Source organism: Loxodonta africana, chromosome 3 (assembly GCF_030014295.1).
Source record: "Loxodonta africana isolate mLoxAfr1 chromosome 3, mLoxAfr1.hap2, whole genome shotgun sequence".
NCBI classification, from domain to species: Eukaryota; Metazoa; Chordata; class Mammalia; order Proboscidea; family Elephantidae; genus Loxodonta; species Loxodonta africana.
Genome location: NC_087344.1, coordinates 23,515,671 through 23,532,516, shown reverse-complemented (window position 1 = coordinate 23,532,516; position 16,846 = coordinate 23,515,671). Strand labels below are relative to the sequence as shown.

At 52.2% G+C, this 16,846-nt stretch overlaps 2 protein-coding genes across 2 annotated transcripts; one reads left to right on the top strand and one right to left on the bottom strand.

Moving 5' to 3' along the window:
• Positions 1-935: 935 nt before the first annotated feature.
• On the top strand, positions 936-4,283 carry ANGPTL6 (angiopoietin like 6). Its single transcript, XM_023552452.2, has 5 exons — positions 936-1,517; positions 2,153-2,330; positions 2,902-3,089; positions 3,166-3,436; positions 4,015-4,283. The coding sequence occupies exons 1-5, from the start codon at positions 936-938 to the stop codon at positions 4,203-4,205; spliced, it is 1,410 nt and encodes a 469-aa protein (XP_023408220.1). The 3' UTR covers positions 4,206-4,283.
• A 155-nt stretch (positions 4,284-4,438) lies between these two features.
• SHFL (shiftless antiviral inhibitor of ribosomal frameshifting) lies at positions 4,439-8,994 on the bottom strand. The gene is made up of 8 exons (XM_003413383.4): positions 8,888-8,994; positions 8,305-8,428; positions 8,074-8,123; positions 6,635-6,673; positions 6,307-6,456; positions 5,554-5,657; positions 5,252-5,406; positions 4,439-4,708 (listed from the first exon to the last, which is right to left on the bottom strand). The coding sequence occupies exons 1-8, from the start codon at positions 8,906-8,908 to the stop codon at positions 4,482-4,484; spliced, it is 870 nt and encodes a 289-aa protein (XP_003413431.2). The 5' UTR covers positions 8,909-8,994; the 3' UTR covers positions 4,439-4,481.
• Positions 8,995-16,846: the final 7,852 nt, after the last annotated feature.

Here is a 16,846-nt window from a genome sequence, read left to right as displayed (position 1 = left end):
GGATGGGACCTGACTCAGGAATTCACAGGCACACCCTGGCTGCTGTGGAAAGGACAGATGGGGGGGGGGCGGGGGCAGGAACAGGGAGACCTGGGAGGAGGCTGCTGTAAGGAAATCCAGATGATGTCTTGAGCTGGGAGAGTGGGGCAAGAGGGGGGATGAGGAGGAATTCAGGGTCTAAGCAAAAGAGCCAACAGGCCCGACTGATGGGCTGGATGTGCCGTGAAGGAGACAGGAGGATGGAGTGTCCATTGTCCAACAGATGGGAAGACTGAGTTAGTGAGAGTGTCCCCCCACCCCACCTCCTCCCACCCACTCTCCCTCTGCTCCAGCCTCCATGCACAGTTGTCTCAAGGCCTTTGCACTTGCTGTTCCCCCTGCCTGGGATGCTCTTCTTCCCAGATATCCTATGACTTCCTGTCTCACCTTCTCAGGTCTTGGTTCCCATGTCACCTAATCAAGGAGGCCTGCCCTGTCCGCGCACCTCTACTGCCCCCTCCTGGTTTACTGTCATTCTTAGCACTTAGCATCATCTTATATACTCGGTTTTACCTGTTTATCTTGTTTCTTGCCCACCAGGACCAAGATTGTTTGTTTGTTTTGCTGCCGACAGTATTCCCAGCGCTTAGGACACAGGCCAGCATACAGTATGGGCTCAATGAATGCCTGTTGAATGAATGCACAAGACACCTGCGAAACATGCTGTTCGCATGCCTGGAACTCAGTGGAGAGGATGGGGCGGGATACCGCTGGGGCGTCTCCGGCCGCGGGGGTCATAAACTGGAGGGGGTAGTGTGTGTACCCAGGGCCACGCTGGGGCCGCGCGAGCATTCCCGCGCCTGAGCAGATGGGTTTGGCCCAGCCGAGAGCAGGGGCCGAGTCTGGGCTTCCGGCTCCCACCTCCTTCTCGCCCCTTCTCTGCCTGCAGGTCCACCATGTCGGCGGCCCGGTTGCACGCGCTGCAGCTGCTACTCCTGCTGGGCGCGACGTGGGCGCGGGCGGCCGCCCCGCGCTGCACCTACACTTTCGTGCTGCCCCAGCAGAAATTCACTGGCGCCGTGTGCTGGAGCGGGCCTACCGCCCGGCGGCCGGCGCCCGAAGCCGTGAACGCCAGCGAGGTGGCAGCGCTGCGCACGCGCGTGGGCCGACACGAGGAGCTGCTGCGAGAGCTGCAACGGCTGGCAGCAGCCGACGGCGCCGTGGCCGGCGAGGTGCGCGCGCTGCGTAAGGAGAGCCGCGGCCTGAGCGCGCGCCTGGGCCAGCTGCGCGCGCAGTTGCAGCACGATGTGGATGCGGGTGCGGGTGCGGGCCCCGGTCCGGGGGCGGAGCCTGCCGCGGCTCTGGCGCTCCTCGGCGAGCGCGTGCTCAACGCGTCGGCCGAGGCGCAGCGCGCTGCTGCGCGCTTCCACCAATTGGACGTCAAATTCCGCGAGCTAGCGCAGCTGGTTAGCCAGCAGAGCGGCCTAATCGCCCGCCTGGAGCGCCTGTGCCCGGGAGGCGTAGGCGGGCAGCAGCAGGTAATCCCTAAACCCCGCGAATCGCAATCACTTCCGGCCGTGTACTGTCTGCGAATTGGGCCAGTTGCAACGCTACCACGCTTATCTGAGGTTCCAGAATCCGAAAAGCTCTGAAAACCGTATTTTTGTTTTAACTCATTTGGATCAAAATGTGAATGACAGCTATTTAGTCTTTGCTTATTCACTTAATGTGAATATTCATACGATCTTGTAATCAAGCATTTTCTTATGTGGATAAAGACCAAAAACCGTGTTGCGGGTGTTAATATGCATACAGGCCATATTCTGAATTCTGGAACATGTCTGCCTCTGACAGTCCCTACCTTACAGAGTCAGGCAGATTCATTGCAGTAATATTTAATATTGGATGTATGCTTATCATCTCTTCTTTATAGGAGACTGAGGCACAGATTCGTTAAACTTCTGAGTGCCAGAGTGGGGATTTAAGGCTCTGCTCTTGAGGGTCCAAGAGTTAGGCTCTGAGGATGATCAGTTGTGGGGCTGGGATATCCGCCTGCCTCATCTGCTCATCTGGGTACTGAGACAGACTCATCTGTCACCCCTGGCCCTGGGTTGGGAAGGGCTTAGGCCAAGGGTTAATGCCGTCACATTCCAAGTGTTCTTGGCCACCCCAGGTCCTGCCGCCGCCCCTGGTGCCTGTGGTTCCGATCAGTCTGGTGGGTTCCACCAGTGACAGCAGCAGGAGGTTTGACCCAGCCCCAGAGCCCCAGAAAGACCAGACACTGAGACAGAAGGGGCCATTGGCCTCTCCCACGCCCACAGGGGATCCTGCAGCCTCCACCAAACCAGCAGGTAAGACAGGGGCAGGGCTGTTGAGGGTGTGGAGAACTAGGGGATTCCCAGTGCAGTGTGGGTAGAGGGACATAGCAGAGCCAGACTTTCAATGGCAGGTTCCTCTCCTGGTGAGGAGACTGGAGGAAATGATGCTTTTACTCTGGTGACAGAACAGGGAGGTGTGGCTCTTACTGTGTGTGATAAAAAGACAAACATCCTACCATGGTGTTGTGAAGGCTAAGAGAGCAGGGACTCTTATTTTGATGAAAGGATGGGGGATTTCGGACTGCTATTGTGGTGAGAATTTGGGCAGGTTTAGACTAGTATGTCCAGGACTTCTCTTCTGGTGAGGAGACCACAGAACCTGGGTTTAAGAACTCCAGGCTTCACATTTGCTCTGGTGAGAAAAGAGGGACCTAGAGTCTTACTGAGGTGAGAAAATGCATATCAGGGCTCTTAGTCTGGTGAGGGAATGGGAAAGGCAGGACTTTTAGTCTGGTGAGGGAACCAGGAGAATAAGGATTCTTACTCTATCTAGTTAGGGATGGGTTGTCTCAGGCTGTGCCTCCCCACATCCCTGTGCCCCCAGGCCCGTGGCGGGACTGTGCAGAGGCCTACCAGGCAGGCCACAGGCAGAATGGAGTGTATGAGCTGCGGTTGGGCCGGTATGTAGTGTCGGCCTGGTGTGAGCAACAGCTGGAGGGTGGAGGCTGGACTGTGATCCAGCGGCGGCAAGATGGCTCTGTCAACTTCTTCACTACCTGGCAGCATTACAAGGTGGGTGGGAGGCAGGGACGGGGCTGGGCAGGGGAGGAGGCCTGCTCCTGACCTCCTGACTTTCCTGCCCTGCCAGGTGGGTTTCGGGCGGCCTGACGGTGAATATTGGCTGGGCCTGGAACCTGTGCACCAGCTGACCAGCCGCGGGGACCATGAGCTGCTGGTGCTTCTGGAGGATTGGGGGGGCCGTGGGGCACGTGCCCACTATGATGGCTTCTCCTTGGAGCCCGAGAGCGACCATTACCGCTTGCGGCTTGGCCAGTACCACGGTGATGCTGGAGATTCTCTCTCCTGGCATAATGACAAGCCCTTCAGCACTGTTGATAGGGACCGAGACTCCTATTCCGGTAAGGAGAGCTTTTATTCTTGTGGTGATGGCTGGGGCAGGGGTGTCAAGACTCATGTTCTACTGAGGGAATGCAAGGGGGGTGGGTAAGACTCCTCTCTGGTAAGGATCAGGGCAAGCAAGCTTCTATTCTGGCAAGAGAATAAGAAATAGGACTTTTATTCTGGTGAGGGGATGGGAAGCCCAGATTCCTTCTCTAATGTGGCAGGAACAGAGTCAGGACTCTTTCTAGAAAGGAAGCAGAGAAGGATTTTTTTCCCTGATAAAACTAGAGGTAGAGCTCCTAGCTTACAGAAAGGATGGGAAAGGTGGGACTTGTATTTTGGTGAGAGGATAGAATTAAAGACATTACTCTGAAGAAAACAGGGCAGGGCTCTTATTCTGGTGAGGAGATAGAGGACCAGGCTCTGTCATCTTCTTCACTACCTGGCAGCACTACAGGGTGGGTGGGGGGCAGGGGCAGTGCTGGGGCAATTAGATTTGGGAGGGCAAGGGGATGCCTCGCAAAAGCCTTGCACTAGTGAGGTGTTGGTACAGGTTTTTATTCTGGTGAGAGGACATGGACTCTCTGCCCCTCAGGTAACTGTGCCCTGTACCAGCGGGGAGGCTGGTGGTACCACGCCTGTGCCCACTCCAACCTCAACGGTGTGTGGCACCGTGGCGGCCACTACCGCAGCCGTTACCAGGATGGCGTCTACTGGGCTGAGTTTCGTGGTGGGGCGTACTCTCTCAAGAAGGCTGCCATGCTGATCCGGCCCCTGAGGCTGTGACCATCTGTCCGTCTGTCCCCCAGGGTGTTTATCAGTAGGATCCCAAGTTGTTCTGGGCACACCTCTTTTGTGACCGAGTGCTGGTCATGTCCCAAAGGCCCTCCCATATGGCTCTGCTTCCCAGGGCCCTGCAGATGGGACCCAAGCATCCCCCTGCCAATATCTCGGACCCACACATCTCCCCACGGGCGTTTATATCTCGGTTTGAGCTCATATTTTATAACAACACAAAGTATCCACAGACCGTGTCTGGTTTGCGTCTGCACCTGGCAGGGGTCACGCCCCATGCCCACCCTCTTCGTCGTTATCGTCGTCCTCCTCCTCCTCCTTCAGGTCCTCCAGGATGAGGTTGTCCAGGTCATCCAGGAGGCCCCCCTGGCTCAGGCAGGTGGCCACAGTAGAGCCACTGCTGATGTGGAGGTTGCTGGGGTGGAGGACTTTGGGCAGGTGGTTCTGCCTCCGGCTCTTCGGATGCGCACAGGATGTCCCAGGCACATGGGGCTCTGCGAAGGGAGAGGCGCTAAGATCATGTGGGCTTAAAGCCACATGGGTCTGGGGAGGGTAAGGGCTGAGGTCACATGGGGCACTGGGGATGGGAGAGGCTGAGGCCACTGAAGATCAAGATACATGGAGGGAATATGGAAGTTCAGAGGTGGAGCCATGGGTGTTGAAGCCACAGGAGACTGAGGGAACAAGGATGTGGAGATCACAAAGCAGAAGTCCAGAACACGGAGACCATGGGGGCAGAGGCCACAGGGCCACTGGAATGTGGGCTACTGGAGTGAAACCAGAGGCTCATGAGCAAAACCATGGGAAGTGTGTGGAGAGGGCTGATGTCACGGAAGTGGCTGTAGGAGGGACAGAGGGCCTGGGGCCACGGAGACCAGGAGCTGTGGAAGACACGTGTGTGGGAGAAGAGGCTGATACCATGGGAGGTAGGTGGAAGGAGCAAGCAGACCTTGGTTCTTAAGGCCACAGAGGTGGACGTCCCCGGAACCAAGGCCAGGGAAACTGGGGGAGGCTGTGGGGACGTGCCAGGGCCTCACCTCGCCGATTGTAGCAGTCGGCAGCCGAGCAGGAGTGGGTGTGGGTGCTGCGGCGCTGTGCATCCCGGTCCCAGCGCGGGGGGAGGATCCGTGTCGGATACACGGGGAAGCCACACCCGTAGCAGGGGGATGGGGACCCCATCTGTGCCCAGCCCCTGGGGGCGGGCAGGGCTGTGAGGGTCCAGGTCCAGCCCCAGATGGGACTGCTGAGGGTTAGGCTGGGCCAGGGTGGGGCCAGGGCAGGGCAGGGCAGGGTGGGGGCAGGGCAGGGCTGAGGGTGGGCCGGGGGTCAGCGCCCTCACCGGAAGTTGTGCCGACACTTCGGGCAGTGGAACTCAGCCAGGCCCCACATCTTGTCGGCCGGTACCGGCTCGTAGCGCTTCCGGCACTTCCGGCATCGGGATACCTGGGGGTGTGCAGAAGGGAACAGGCCATTGTCAGAGGTGGGGTCAGGGGCAGGGCTCTGGGGTTGGGGCTGGTAAGGGATGTGCTAGAGCAGCTCACGTCGGCTTGAACTGACCAAGCTGACTCCGGGCATCTCCTTTTTCCCACTTCACCATCAGTGCCTTCATGTTGGTAGCCTGATATTAGCCAAGATGGGAATATTTACACCACAGGAATTGGAAAATGCTACAAATCAGGGTTCCCCTCTCTCGGAGCTGGTTGTTAAGGGGGCCAGAGGTCAGACTAGGGTGGTGGTTGTGGGGTCAGTTTTGATTTCTGTGGTAGCTGTCAAACAGTGGAGTCAGGGGTCAGGCTCTGGGGCAAGGGATTGGGCTTCTCAGTTGAAGATCAGAAGTCCTGCTCTGGGTTGGGAGTTGGGATCTGCTCAGTCAGATCATCACGAGTTAGGGACATCCTACTCTTCTGGGGGGCCAGGGCCCTGCTTCCCTCTCTGGACCTCAGGTTGAACTCTGAGGTTAAAGATCAGGGGGTCAGGGGTTTGGCTTTCTGAGGTTGATGTTCCTAGGTCAGAGGTTCGGCCATGAGGATGGGGGTCAGCCATGAGGATGGGGGTCAGCCATGAGGATGGGGGTCAGGAGTTGGATTATCACCTCCTTCCGCTGGGGCACACGACGCCACCAAACATGGTCACAGGAGGGACAGGCGAACTGCCGGTCCACAGCAGGGATCAGGTCATCCTGGGCGCGTTGGAACATACGTAGGTTGGCTTCTGTCAGCGGCAGGAGGGAGGTCGCCACTGCCTGTGGAGTGAGGGTAGGTGGGGATGAGAGAGGAGGTCACCTCTCCTCTATCAACAAACATATGTAAGCCCCCCAACATGCGTTCCCCACCCATGAGATGTCCCACCCTTCCCCATGGATGTTCCCCCTACTCCTCCCCCCCACTCACACCCTGGCCTCGCCCCAGCTGCCAACTCACCTGGATGTCCTGGTCCTGCTTCATGTCCTCTGGTGGGTCCTGGATGGAGACACCAGGGGCAGAAACAGGTTGGGGCTCAGGCCTCTTTTCCACCCTCATTTGTTGGCGGAGGGGCTCCTGCTCTGGAGTCCAGAAAGGGACGCAGGGCTCTGGCCCATGAGAGTAGGGCGCCCCTTAACTCATGATGAGCTGATTGAGCAGCACCCACTTGAGAGCCAGGTGTATGACCTTGCACCTGTCATCTCAGCTATGCTCACAGCAGCCCTGAGAAGTGTGTTATCCCCATTGCTCAGATAGGGAAACTGAGGCTCAGAGCTATGAGGGGGCTTGCTGGCGATGACCCTGAGTGAGTGTGGAGCAGCAGGCCTGAATCCCGTGTTCCCTGCCTGCCAGCAGACAGACTGTGAGCACCCCATCCCCAGCGCACGTTTGCTGGCATGGTGACAGGTCTGCCTCTGGGGCTGTGCTCCTTTAGCTAAGTGCTTGGGCTCTGGATTCAGACAGACCTAGGTTCAAATCCCAGCTCCACCACTTCCAGCTTTGGAACCCTGGGCCATAATGAGGGGCATCTCAGAGCCCAGGCTCTGGCTCTTAGGTGGTTAGGGTTCAAATCCCAGCTGTTTGCTGTGTGAACCTGGCAAGTGACTTCATCACTCTGTACCTCAGTGTCTTTGTCTGTAAAATGGGGAGGACACCTAATAGGCTCTATCTTGTGGGGTTGTGGGGTTGTTGTGAGATTGTAATCTGTCAACACTTATAAATCCTTCAGCCCCACATATGGGAAGTGCTCCGTCAGTGCCCCCCTTTGCTATTATTTTTATCACTCGTCAACAACTCTACGCCAGGCCTTTCAGCAGGCAAAATCCCCAGTCCACCAGCCACCAAAACCATCTTTCTAAAAGGCAAAGCAGCCAGGTCACACCTGTGCTTCAAAGCCTTTCATTCATTCACTCATTCAACACAGGGGCTCCCTGCTGCACTTCCCCTCCCCCGCCCCCAGTCTGCTCATTCGCAGCCTTTTCAGGTGCCCCTTTCTCACCTTCCAGCCTTTGCTCAGGGCATTCCCTCTTGCGTCCCCTCCGCTTCCCAGGGCTCACTCCTCTCTGTCCTTTAAGACTTGGCATTACCTCCTCCAAGAAGCCTTCCCTGACCTCTAGGGATTTCCCTTATTGACATTAATGCTGGCTCGAGTCACTGCCTACTTTTGTATCTCTCTCTCTCTGATTTAATACAACCAGCATGTATCGAGCACCTCCTGTTTGCCACCTCCCTGGCTGGACGCACAATAGAGAGGTGAATACATGAATGAAGTTGGACCAGGAGTGTGGACCGGCAGTGCCCAGTCCCTCCTGCTCCCTAGGGAGCTCTCCGTGGGTGGGTGGGGGGATCCTCTCTGTTCTCCCTCTTTACCCTGTTCTTGAGGGAAGGGGGCAGGTTACCTGGGCAGGCAGGCCATTACTCAGTTCCTGTCCATCTTTCTGCTTTACCTCTGGTGGAGAGAGAACTCGTAAGTGAAGGGCCCCTGAGGCGCTGTGGGAGTTTCAGGCCCCCAGAGCCCACTGTAGACCTTTCCCGAGGCTGGGGATCCACAGGAGGTGGTCTCAGCGTTTCTTTCCACCCTCGGCGCTCCCACACGCAGCCTTCCAGGCCCGGGACCCCCACCGGCTCACCGTACACGATGGAGCGCCCCACTCCAGTGTGGTCGCTGCCAAACTTCCTCATCAGAGCCCCTGCCTTGCGGGAGGACACCTTCCCATGAAACTTCTCCCGGAGGCGCCGGACGCTCTTCTCCAGCTTGGGCGCGGATAGAGGGGCTCCGATGGGGGAGGAGAGGCGCAAACGCCCCTCCCCCTCCCCCTGGCACCAAGCACCAGGCCTGAACTTGACCCTCGGGTTTGGCCTCTGCCCACCTCCCCCACGGCATTTCCTGGAAAAAGCCAAAGTCCCCACCGGACATTGGGGAATGGAGCGGGGAGGGACTAGGGCAAGCGTCCCACGGTAAGGCGAGGCCGGCCAGGTAACCTCTGGCCTTCGAACCCTGACCCAGCAGCCCCCGCTTTTTCTCGGGGAGGCCGCATTTCGTTCTAGGGTATGTGGGGGATCACTCTCCTTTCCCACAGTGGCGCGCGCCGGCCAGGGGGAAGGTCTGGGCTTATGATGGGGATTCCCGGGAACTGCGAAGCCACCTCCGCACCCCCTGCCCCTCCCCGGCGTTTCTCGCGGGCCCCCGGCGCGGCCGTCGCCATCTCCTACCTCCACACCTTCCTGAGACATGGTGGCGGCGGCGCAGGTCCCCGCGAGGGTCCGCACGCAGCGCCGGCCACCCAGCTACCTGGGCGCGCCCGTCGATCCGGCGGCCGCGCAGGGCAGGGGGCGGTGCCTCGGGCCAGCCCGCCCTTCCTTCCTGGCCCCCTCTTTCGCTTTCGTTTCGGGGGGGCGGGGCGCCTTGGCTCCGCCCCTGTTCCTGCGCCCCAAACCCAGGCGGGCGCCCCTGGTCCGCGCCCTGCAGTGGAGCGCGCAGACCTCGGGTGGAGGGGGGGGGCGGCGCGGCCTCTGCAGTCGGTCACATGTCCCCACGCTGCGCGGGGTCCGCGTCTTCACGTCCCATGTGGGGGCGGGGCTGCATCGGAAAGCCGCTGCAAGTCTCCGCACCTCCACAGCTCGAGGGGACCCATCGGTCGTCACCTTCTTTCCTTTCCTTCCCTCTCTCTCCGGAGGAATCAGGCGCTAATTAGGACCTGGGCCTCTTGGCGCTGAGTTGGTGGACAGGCTATGACCCCTTCCTTGGACCTCAGTTTACACTTCTGTAAAATGGGGATGATGGTAGTGGCTACATTCTGGTGGGGGGTCAGGAGACCTCGGGTAGAGCACTGAGCAGCACCTGGCTTGCTGTGGGCACGCTAATAGTCTTTGAGTCGCGTACTCTGTGCCAGGTACGAAGGGGCGGGTGGGCTACGGGAGGGATACTTGTTAAAAATACAGACCCCTGACCCGTAGCAGCTCTTTGGAATCAGACTATCTGGGGCTCCGGGGCACCTGCATTGTAAATCTGAAGGTCGAGAGCCCTATGGGTCAAGACAATTCTAACCCAGCGCACAGGGGACTGGAGGAGTCCTTAAGAGGGGCTCTGGGCCAGCAGGGGGCGTCAGGGATGGTTTGTCGGAGGAGTTAAGGGTTAGCACAGAGTGCCTGAAGCTTGAGGCCTTAGCTGGTGCCTGAAGTTTGAGGCTGCTCTGTGAATTGCAGGCTGTTTAGCAGCATCCCCGGTCTCTACCCACTTGATGCCAGTAGCATCCTGCCCCAATTGTGACAATCAAAAATGTGTTCAAGCATTGCTAAATGTCCCCTGGAGTGCAAAATTACGTTAGGGTAAACGGCTCCAATTTTTTTTCCCCCGATTTGTACACCCTATCAGGAAAAAGAAAAAGTCCCCGGGTGGTGCAGACTGTTGGGGCTAGTCTCCTAGCCTAAGGGTTAGTAGTTTGAACCTACCCAGCAGCACTGAGGAAGAAAGGGTTGGCAATACGCTTCCATAAAGATTACAGCCAAGACAAATCTATAGAGCAGTTCTACTCTGTAGCACATGGGGTCACCATTAGTTGGAATCCACTCGACGGCATCAAGTGTTGTTTTTTTAAATCAATAAAAATGTCGATTCTCTGTCTCCCATATGGATACTTAATTTATAAATATGTACTAATGTTGTCGTTAGGTGCCATTGAGTCGGTTGCGACTCATAGCGACCCTGTATACAACAGAACAAAACACTGCTCGGTCCTGCACCATTCTCACAGTCGTTGTTATGCTTAAGCCCATTGTTCCAGCCACTGTGTCAGTCCATCTGATTGAGGATCTGTCTCTTTTTTGATAACCCCCTACTTTACCCAGCATGCTTTTCTTCCTCAGGGACTGGTCCCTCCTGACAACATGTCCAAAGCATGTGAGAAGTGCTCTCGCCATCCTTGCTTCTAAGGAGCATTGTGGTTGTACTAATAAATTCTGTATATTAGAAAAAAATGGAGATTTAAGAGTATACGTGTTCTAATGTCTTCTACTTGAACACCAAAAGTTGGTTTGTAGAGTGTGTGTTTCCCACTCTGAAAGCTACCCTGTTAACAATTGCAAGCAATTCATGGTTCTTAGTAGCTGAATAGGATCAGGGAAGACCAACACCACCACCACCACTGCCGTCGAGTCGATTCCGACTCATAGCAACCCTATAGGACAGAGTAGAACTGCCCTGTAGAGTTTCCAAGGAGCGCCTGGTGGATTTGAACTGCTGGAGGGGAAATGATATTTGAGGACAGACCTGAAATTATCAACAAAGCGAAGAGACAACCTACAGATAGGGAGAAAAATTTTGGAAACCATATGTCTGATGAGCGCTTAATATCCAAAATATGCAAAGAACTTGCACAATTTAACAACAAAAAGACAAACGACCCAATTAAAAAATGGGCAAAGGAATTGAACGGACGTTTACCAAAGACAATACGCAAATGGCCAACAAACACATGAAAAGATGCTCGAGGGGAAACCTGAAAGAAGGGAGGGTGGGAGCTATCTGGGAGAAGATAGTTCCAGTCAGTAGAAACAGCACGTGCAAAGGCCCTGGGGTGGGAGCATAGAACTGTTATCACCAGTTCTATTTGTTGTTTATTGCTGCACAACAAATCAACCCAAAACTTAGTGGCTTAAAACAATAAACACATGATCTTATATAGTTTTTGGGGTCAGGAGTATAGGAGTGGCTTAGCTGGGCTCTTCTGGATCAGAGTCTCTCATAAGATTGCAGCCAAGATGTTGACCAGGACTGCAGTCATCGAAGGTTTGACTGGGATTGGAGGATCTGCTTCCAGGGTGACTCACTCACATGGCTGGCAGGCTGGTGCTGGTTGTTGGTGGGAGGGCCCAGAACAAGCATCCAAGAGACGGAAAGCCAGGTGGAAGTTTTTGTGACCTAGTCTTGGAAGTCACATCACATTATCCCACTACATTCTACACCTTAAAAGCGAGTAACTAGATCCAGCACACATTCAATAAATAAAAATAGTTCAGGGAGAGGGAAATAAATACTCCAGCCTCTCTCTCCTCCCACCCTCCCATCTTCTGCTAGATTCTCTTATTGGCTGGACTCAACTGGAAGCCAGAGGGCAAGAGTACCCATTGGTGCGGTCAGCCTCTTAGGACACAGAGCAGAGGAGTGGGCCCCCCTCACTCTTGCCTTATTCACAACAAGTCCCCTCTTGTCTAGGTTAGGAAGGGATCTCTCCAGATTCCAGTTTCCCCTATAACAGGGATTAGGATTTTCCTGGGGTGGGAGGGGTAGGGACAAGGGAAGGTGGGTGAGAGTAGATCTGGAAAGACAAGCAGAAGATGTGACCACATTATTGAATGTTGGCATTTGTAGATCAACAACAACAACAAAAAAAGACAACAAGCATTTCCACCCATCACACGGGGGCGCTGCCTACCCACCCACAGTTCTGTCTGAGCTTTGTGACGGTCTTGGTCTGGGCAGATGTGCCTGGCTTCTGTAGTGAGCATTACTGCATTTTATCTTTTGTTTTTATAAAAGGGTGTGGGAAGGAGAAAATGGAAGCGCTGAGACCAGTGATAAGAAGTGTAGCCTCCAACACTTTAGTATAATTGAGTCAAAGGTAGAATTCATTAGATTTCTCCTTTCAGTTTTCCTCACTCATATCAAGTGCAGGCATGGTATTGGGTACGTCCAAGAATGAGACACTGTTTCTGCCCTCCTGGAGTTCATGGTCTTCGTGGGAAAGAGAAACACGAAGCAGAAGATATTGTAAGTAAATGTTTGATTATATTTGTGATATATACCAAGTGGTAGACTTGTAAGCATTTTAGGAGGTAATACATGATCAAGAACCAATGGTACTGAAGGAAGAAGTCCAAGCTGCACTGAAGGCATTAGCGAAAAACAGGGCTCTAGGAATTGACGGAATGAATACCAATTGAGACGTTTCAACAAACGAACACAGTGCTGGAGGTGCTCACTCATCTGTGCCAAGAAATTTGGAAGACAGCTGCTTGGCCAACCAACTGGAAGAGATGGATGTTTGTGTCCATTCCAAAGAAAGGTGATCCAATTAAATGCGGAAATTATCAAACAATATCATTAATATCACACACAAGTAAAATTTTTCTGAAGATCATTCAAAAGCGGTTGCAGCAGTGTATCAACAGGGAGCTGCCAGAAGTTCAAGCTGCTTTCAGAAGAGGACGTAGAATGAGGGATATCATTGCTGATGTCAGATGGATCTTGGCTGAAAGCAGAAAATACCAGAAAAATGTTTACCTGTATTTTATTGACTATGCAAAGCATTCGACTGTGTGGATCATAACAAATTATGGATAAGATTGGGAATTGAGGAACACTTAATTGTGCACATGAGGAACCTGTACATAGACCAAGAGGCAGACGTTCAAAGAGAACAAGGGGATACTGCATGGTTTATAATCAAGAAGGTTGTGCGTCAGAGTTGTATCCTTTCACCATACCTATTCCATCTGTATGCTGAGCAGATAGTCCAAGAAGCTGCACTGTATGAAGAAGAATGGGGCATCAGGTTTGGTGGAAAACTCATTAACAACCTGCGTTATTTGGATGACACAACCTTGCTGAAAGTGAAGAGGACTTGAAGCACTTACTGATGAAGATCAAAGTCTACAGCTTCAGTACGGATTACACCTCAATATAAAGAAAACAAAAATCCTCACAACTGGACCAATAAGCAATATCATGATAAACAGGGAAAAGATTGAAGTTACCGAGGATTTCATTTTCCTTGGATCCACAATCAATGCCCATGAGCGCAGCAGTCAGGAAATCAAATGACCTATTGCATTGGGCATATCTGCTGCAAAGGACCTCTTTAAAGTGTTAAAAAACAAAAGTGTCACTTTGAGGACTAAGGTGTGCCTGACCCAAGCCATGATATTTTCAATTGTCTTGTATGCATGCGAAAGCTGGACAATGAAAAAGAAAGACTGAAGAAGGAATCGATGCTTTTGAATTATGGTGTTGGCAAAGAATATTGAATATACCATGGACTGCCAGAAGAAAGAAAGAGCAAATCTGTCTTGGAAGAAAATACAGCCAGACTGTGCCTTGGAAGCGAGGATGGCAAGACCTTGTCTCATGTACTTTGGACATGTTGTCAGGAGGGACCACTCCTTGGAGAAGAACATCATGTTTGGTAAAGTAGAGGGTCGGTGAAAAAGAGGAAGACCCTCAACAAGGTGGATTGACACAGTGGCTGCAACAATGAGCTCAAACATAGTAATGATTGTGAGGATGGTGCAGGACCAGGCAGTGTTTCATTCTGTTGTGCATGGGGTTGCTATGATTTGGCACCAACTGGGCAGCACCTAACAAAAATAACAACAATACCAAAATAGACTAATTGAGGATGCCACTAGAGGGGATAGGAAGGATGGAAACCTGACCTGGGCAGGGTGGTCAGGAAGGGCTTCCTGGCATAGTTGCCCTTTGAGCTGAGACCATAACTCTTTGTAAATACCGTGTCAAGTGCTTTAAACTGTGGATCTTATTTAATCCTCACAGCAACTCTTTGAGGCGGGTAATATGATTACCTCCATTTTACAAATGGGAAAACGGGTTTAAAGAACCTGCACAAAGTCCCTCTGAAGAATAAATAGGAGTTACTAGGGTAAAGAAAGTTTCAGGGAGAGACCAGCATGTGCAACGGCCCTGAGGTGAGAAGGGTCTTGGTCCGTTGTAGGATGCGAAAGACCAGTGTGGCTAGGGCTAGCAAACAAAGAGGAGAATGGAGGGTGGGAAAGCTCGTGTTGTGTGTTGACCAGCCAAAAGCAGCAAAACTTGCCCTTCAGCTGGACCCTTTCAGGCTTAACCTGGGCCACCACGTGTTTAATTGTGGAAGAAAAGCACACAGTTGGAGCATGTGTGATTTTCAGAAACTAGCCCATTTTTCTCATAGTTTAACCAAATGAGAAAGATTGGGAATGCCTAGAGCTGGGAAGAAGGTGTGGGGAAATGGGAAATTTTCACATGTTGGAGGGAGGGTCCTTTGATAGAACCTTTGGGGAGGACAATGTGGCAAAATCTACTAAGATCTTAAATGTGCCTACCCCATGACCCATCAGTTCCACCTCCAGAGCTACTCACCCATGGACGCAAAGCTGCATGTGTGCACTGTGCCCTTGTTGAAACTGGCAAGTGTCCATCCAAAGGGGGCTGCTCAAATACATTAAGGGCGTCTTATACAAAGCAGTTATTCAAAAGAATAAGGTAGATCTCTTTGTACCAACATAGGGAGCTGGTCATGATATCTAGATAAACAAAAAAAAAGCCAGTTGCCAAACAATTAGTTTGATCTGTTTTTTTTTTAAACTATTTATACCTTTTCTTCACTTACTATCTCATTATCCGATGTTTCACATTTACAACAATAGTTTAAAAAATCTACCATTTGACTATTTTGTGCTCTCTAACAATGTCCTTTTGAAATTAACAAACACCGAGGTGCAAGGTGAGAGTAATGCTGGCTTTGATGGTTAATGTTATATGTCAACTTGGCTGGGCCATGATTCTCAGTGGTTTAGCAGTTATGTAATGATGTGACTTGGCAGTTATGTAATGATGTAACTTTGGCAGTTATGTAATGATGTAGTCATCCTCCATTTTTGCACAATGCCCTGATCTTTGGAGCCTAACTGTGTTGATGAGGAGAGGTTATATCTATATGTTATTGTTGTTAGTTGCTGTTGAGTTGGCTCCGACTCGTGACAACCCCATGTACAACAGAACCAAACATTGCCCGGTCCTGCACTATCTTCATGGTCATTGGTCCGCTTGAGTCCATATCGCGGCCATTGTGTATTCTGAGTACCTTCCAACCTAGGGGCCTCATCGTCCAGCACTACATTGACAATATTCATCGGCTAATTTTTGGGAAGTGGATCATCAGCCTTTTCCGTCCTAGTCTGTCAGACCCACTGAAACTTGCTCACCTTGGTGACCCTGCTGGAATTTGAAATACCACTGGTATAGCTTCCAGCATCATAGTCACATGAAAGCCAGCAGAGTATGACAAACTGACAGATGAGTGGTGGATCTATACCTCTACCTACATTTGTATCATGAAATGTATGTTGATTTGTGCACAGGAAAAGGTCAGAAGATATATGACTCAGACACTTGTGCGTGTGGATCTCCATAGCACCTTGACTTTCCAGATTGCATATTTCTCTAGCACTTGATTTTTTTTTTTCGCAACAAGCATCCATCACTTTTTTAATCAGAGAAAAGCCCCGATATGCTGACTCTAATTATTTTTTTTTAAATGACACGTATGGAACCGTGGCAATATGTCTCTGACAATGATGCCTAAGAGTTAAGAAGCAATTTGGGATTTTATGATTTGTTTAGTCCTCAGTGGATGAAACATCTTTATAGCATGGAGATCTATCGTCTGAGTTTTCCAGGAAAGCGTTATGTGCAAAAGTTGGGTAACCTGTTTGGGGCTCTGCTCAAAAAAACAATGGGTGAGTGGAGAAATCGTAGTGGCTAAAATACCAGTGGTGAAGACTATTGAATATACCACGGACTGCCAAAAGAACAAACAAATCAATCTTAGAAAAAATACAACCAGAATGTTCTTTCGAAGCGAGGCTCGTGAGACTTCGACTTGCTTACTTTGGACACAGCATCAGGGAAGAGCGATCGCTAGACAAGGACATCATGTTTGGTAAAGTAGAGGGTCAACGAAATGAGGGAAACCCTCACTGAGATGGACTGATACAGGAGCCACAACAATGAACTCAAACATACTGATGATCATGAAAATGGTGCAAGACTGGGCAGTATTTTATTCTGTTATATGTGAGGCCACCGTGAGTTGGAGCCAACTTGACAGCAGCTGTCTAGTTATCCAGTGCTGCCATGTGTATTTGTATATAAATATATATATATAAACAAATACCACAGGTGGGTAGCTTTAACAAACAGAAATTTATTTTCACACAGTTTAGGAAGCCAGAAGTCCGAACTCAGGGTGTGGGCTCTAGGGGAAGGCTTTCTTTCTCTGTCGGCTCTGGGGGAAAGTCCTTGTCTCTTTTCAGCTTCTGTTCCTTGGTTCCTTGGTGATCTTCATGTGGCTTGGCATCTATCTTCCCCCATCTCTGCTTGCTTGCTTGAGCTTAATC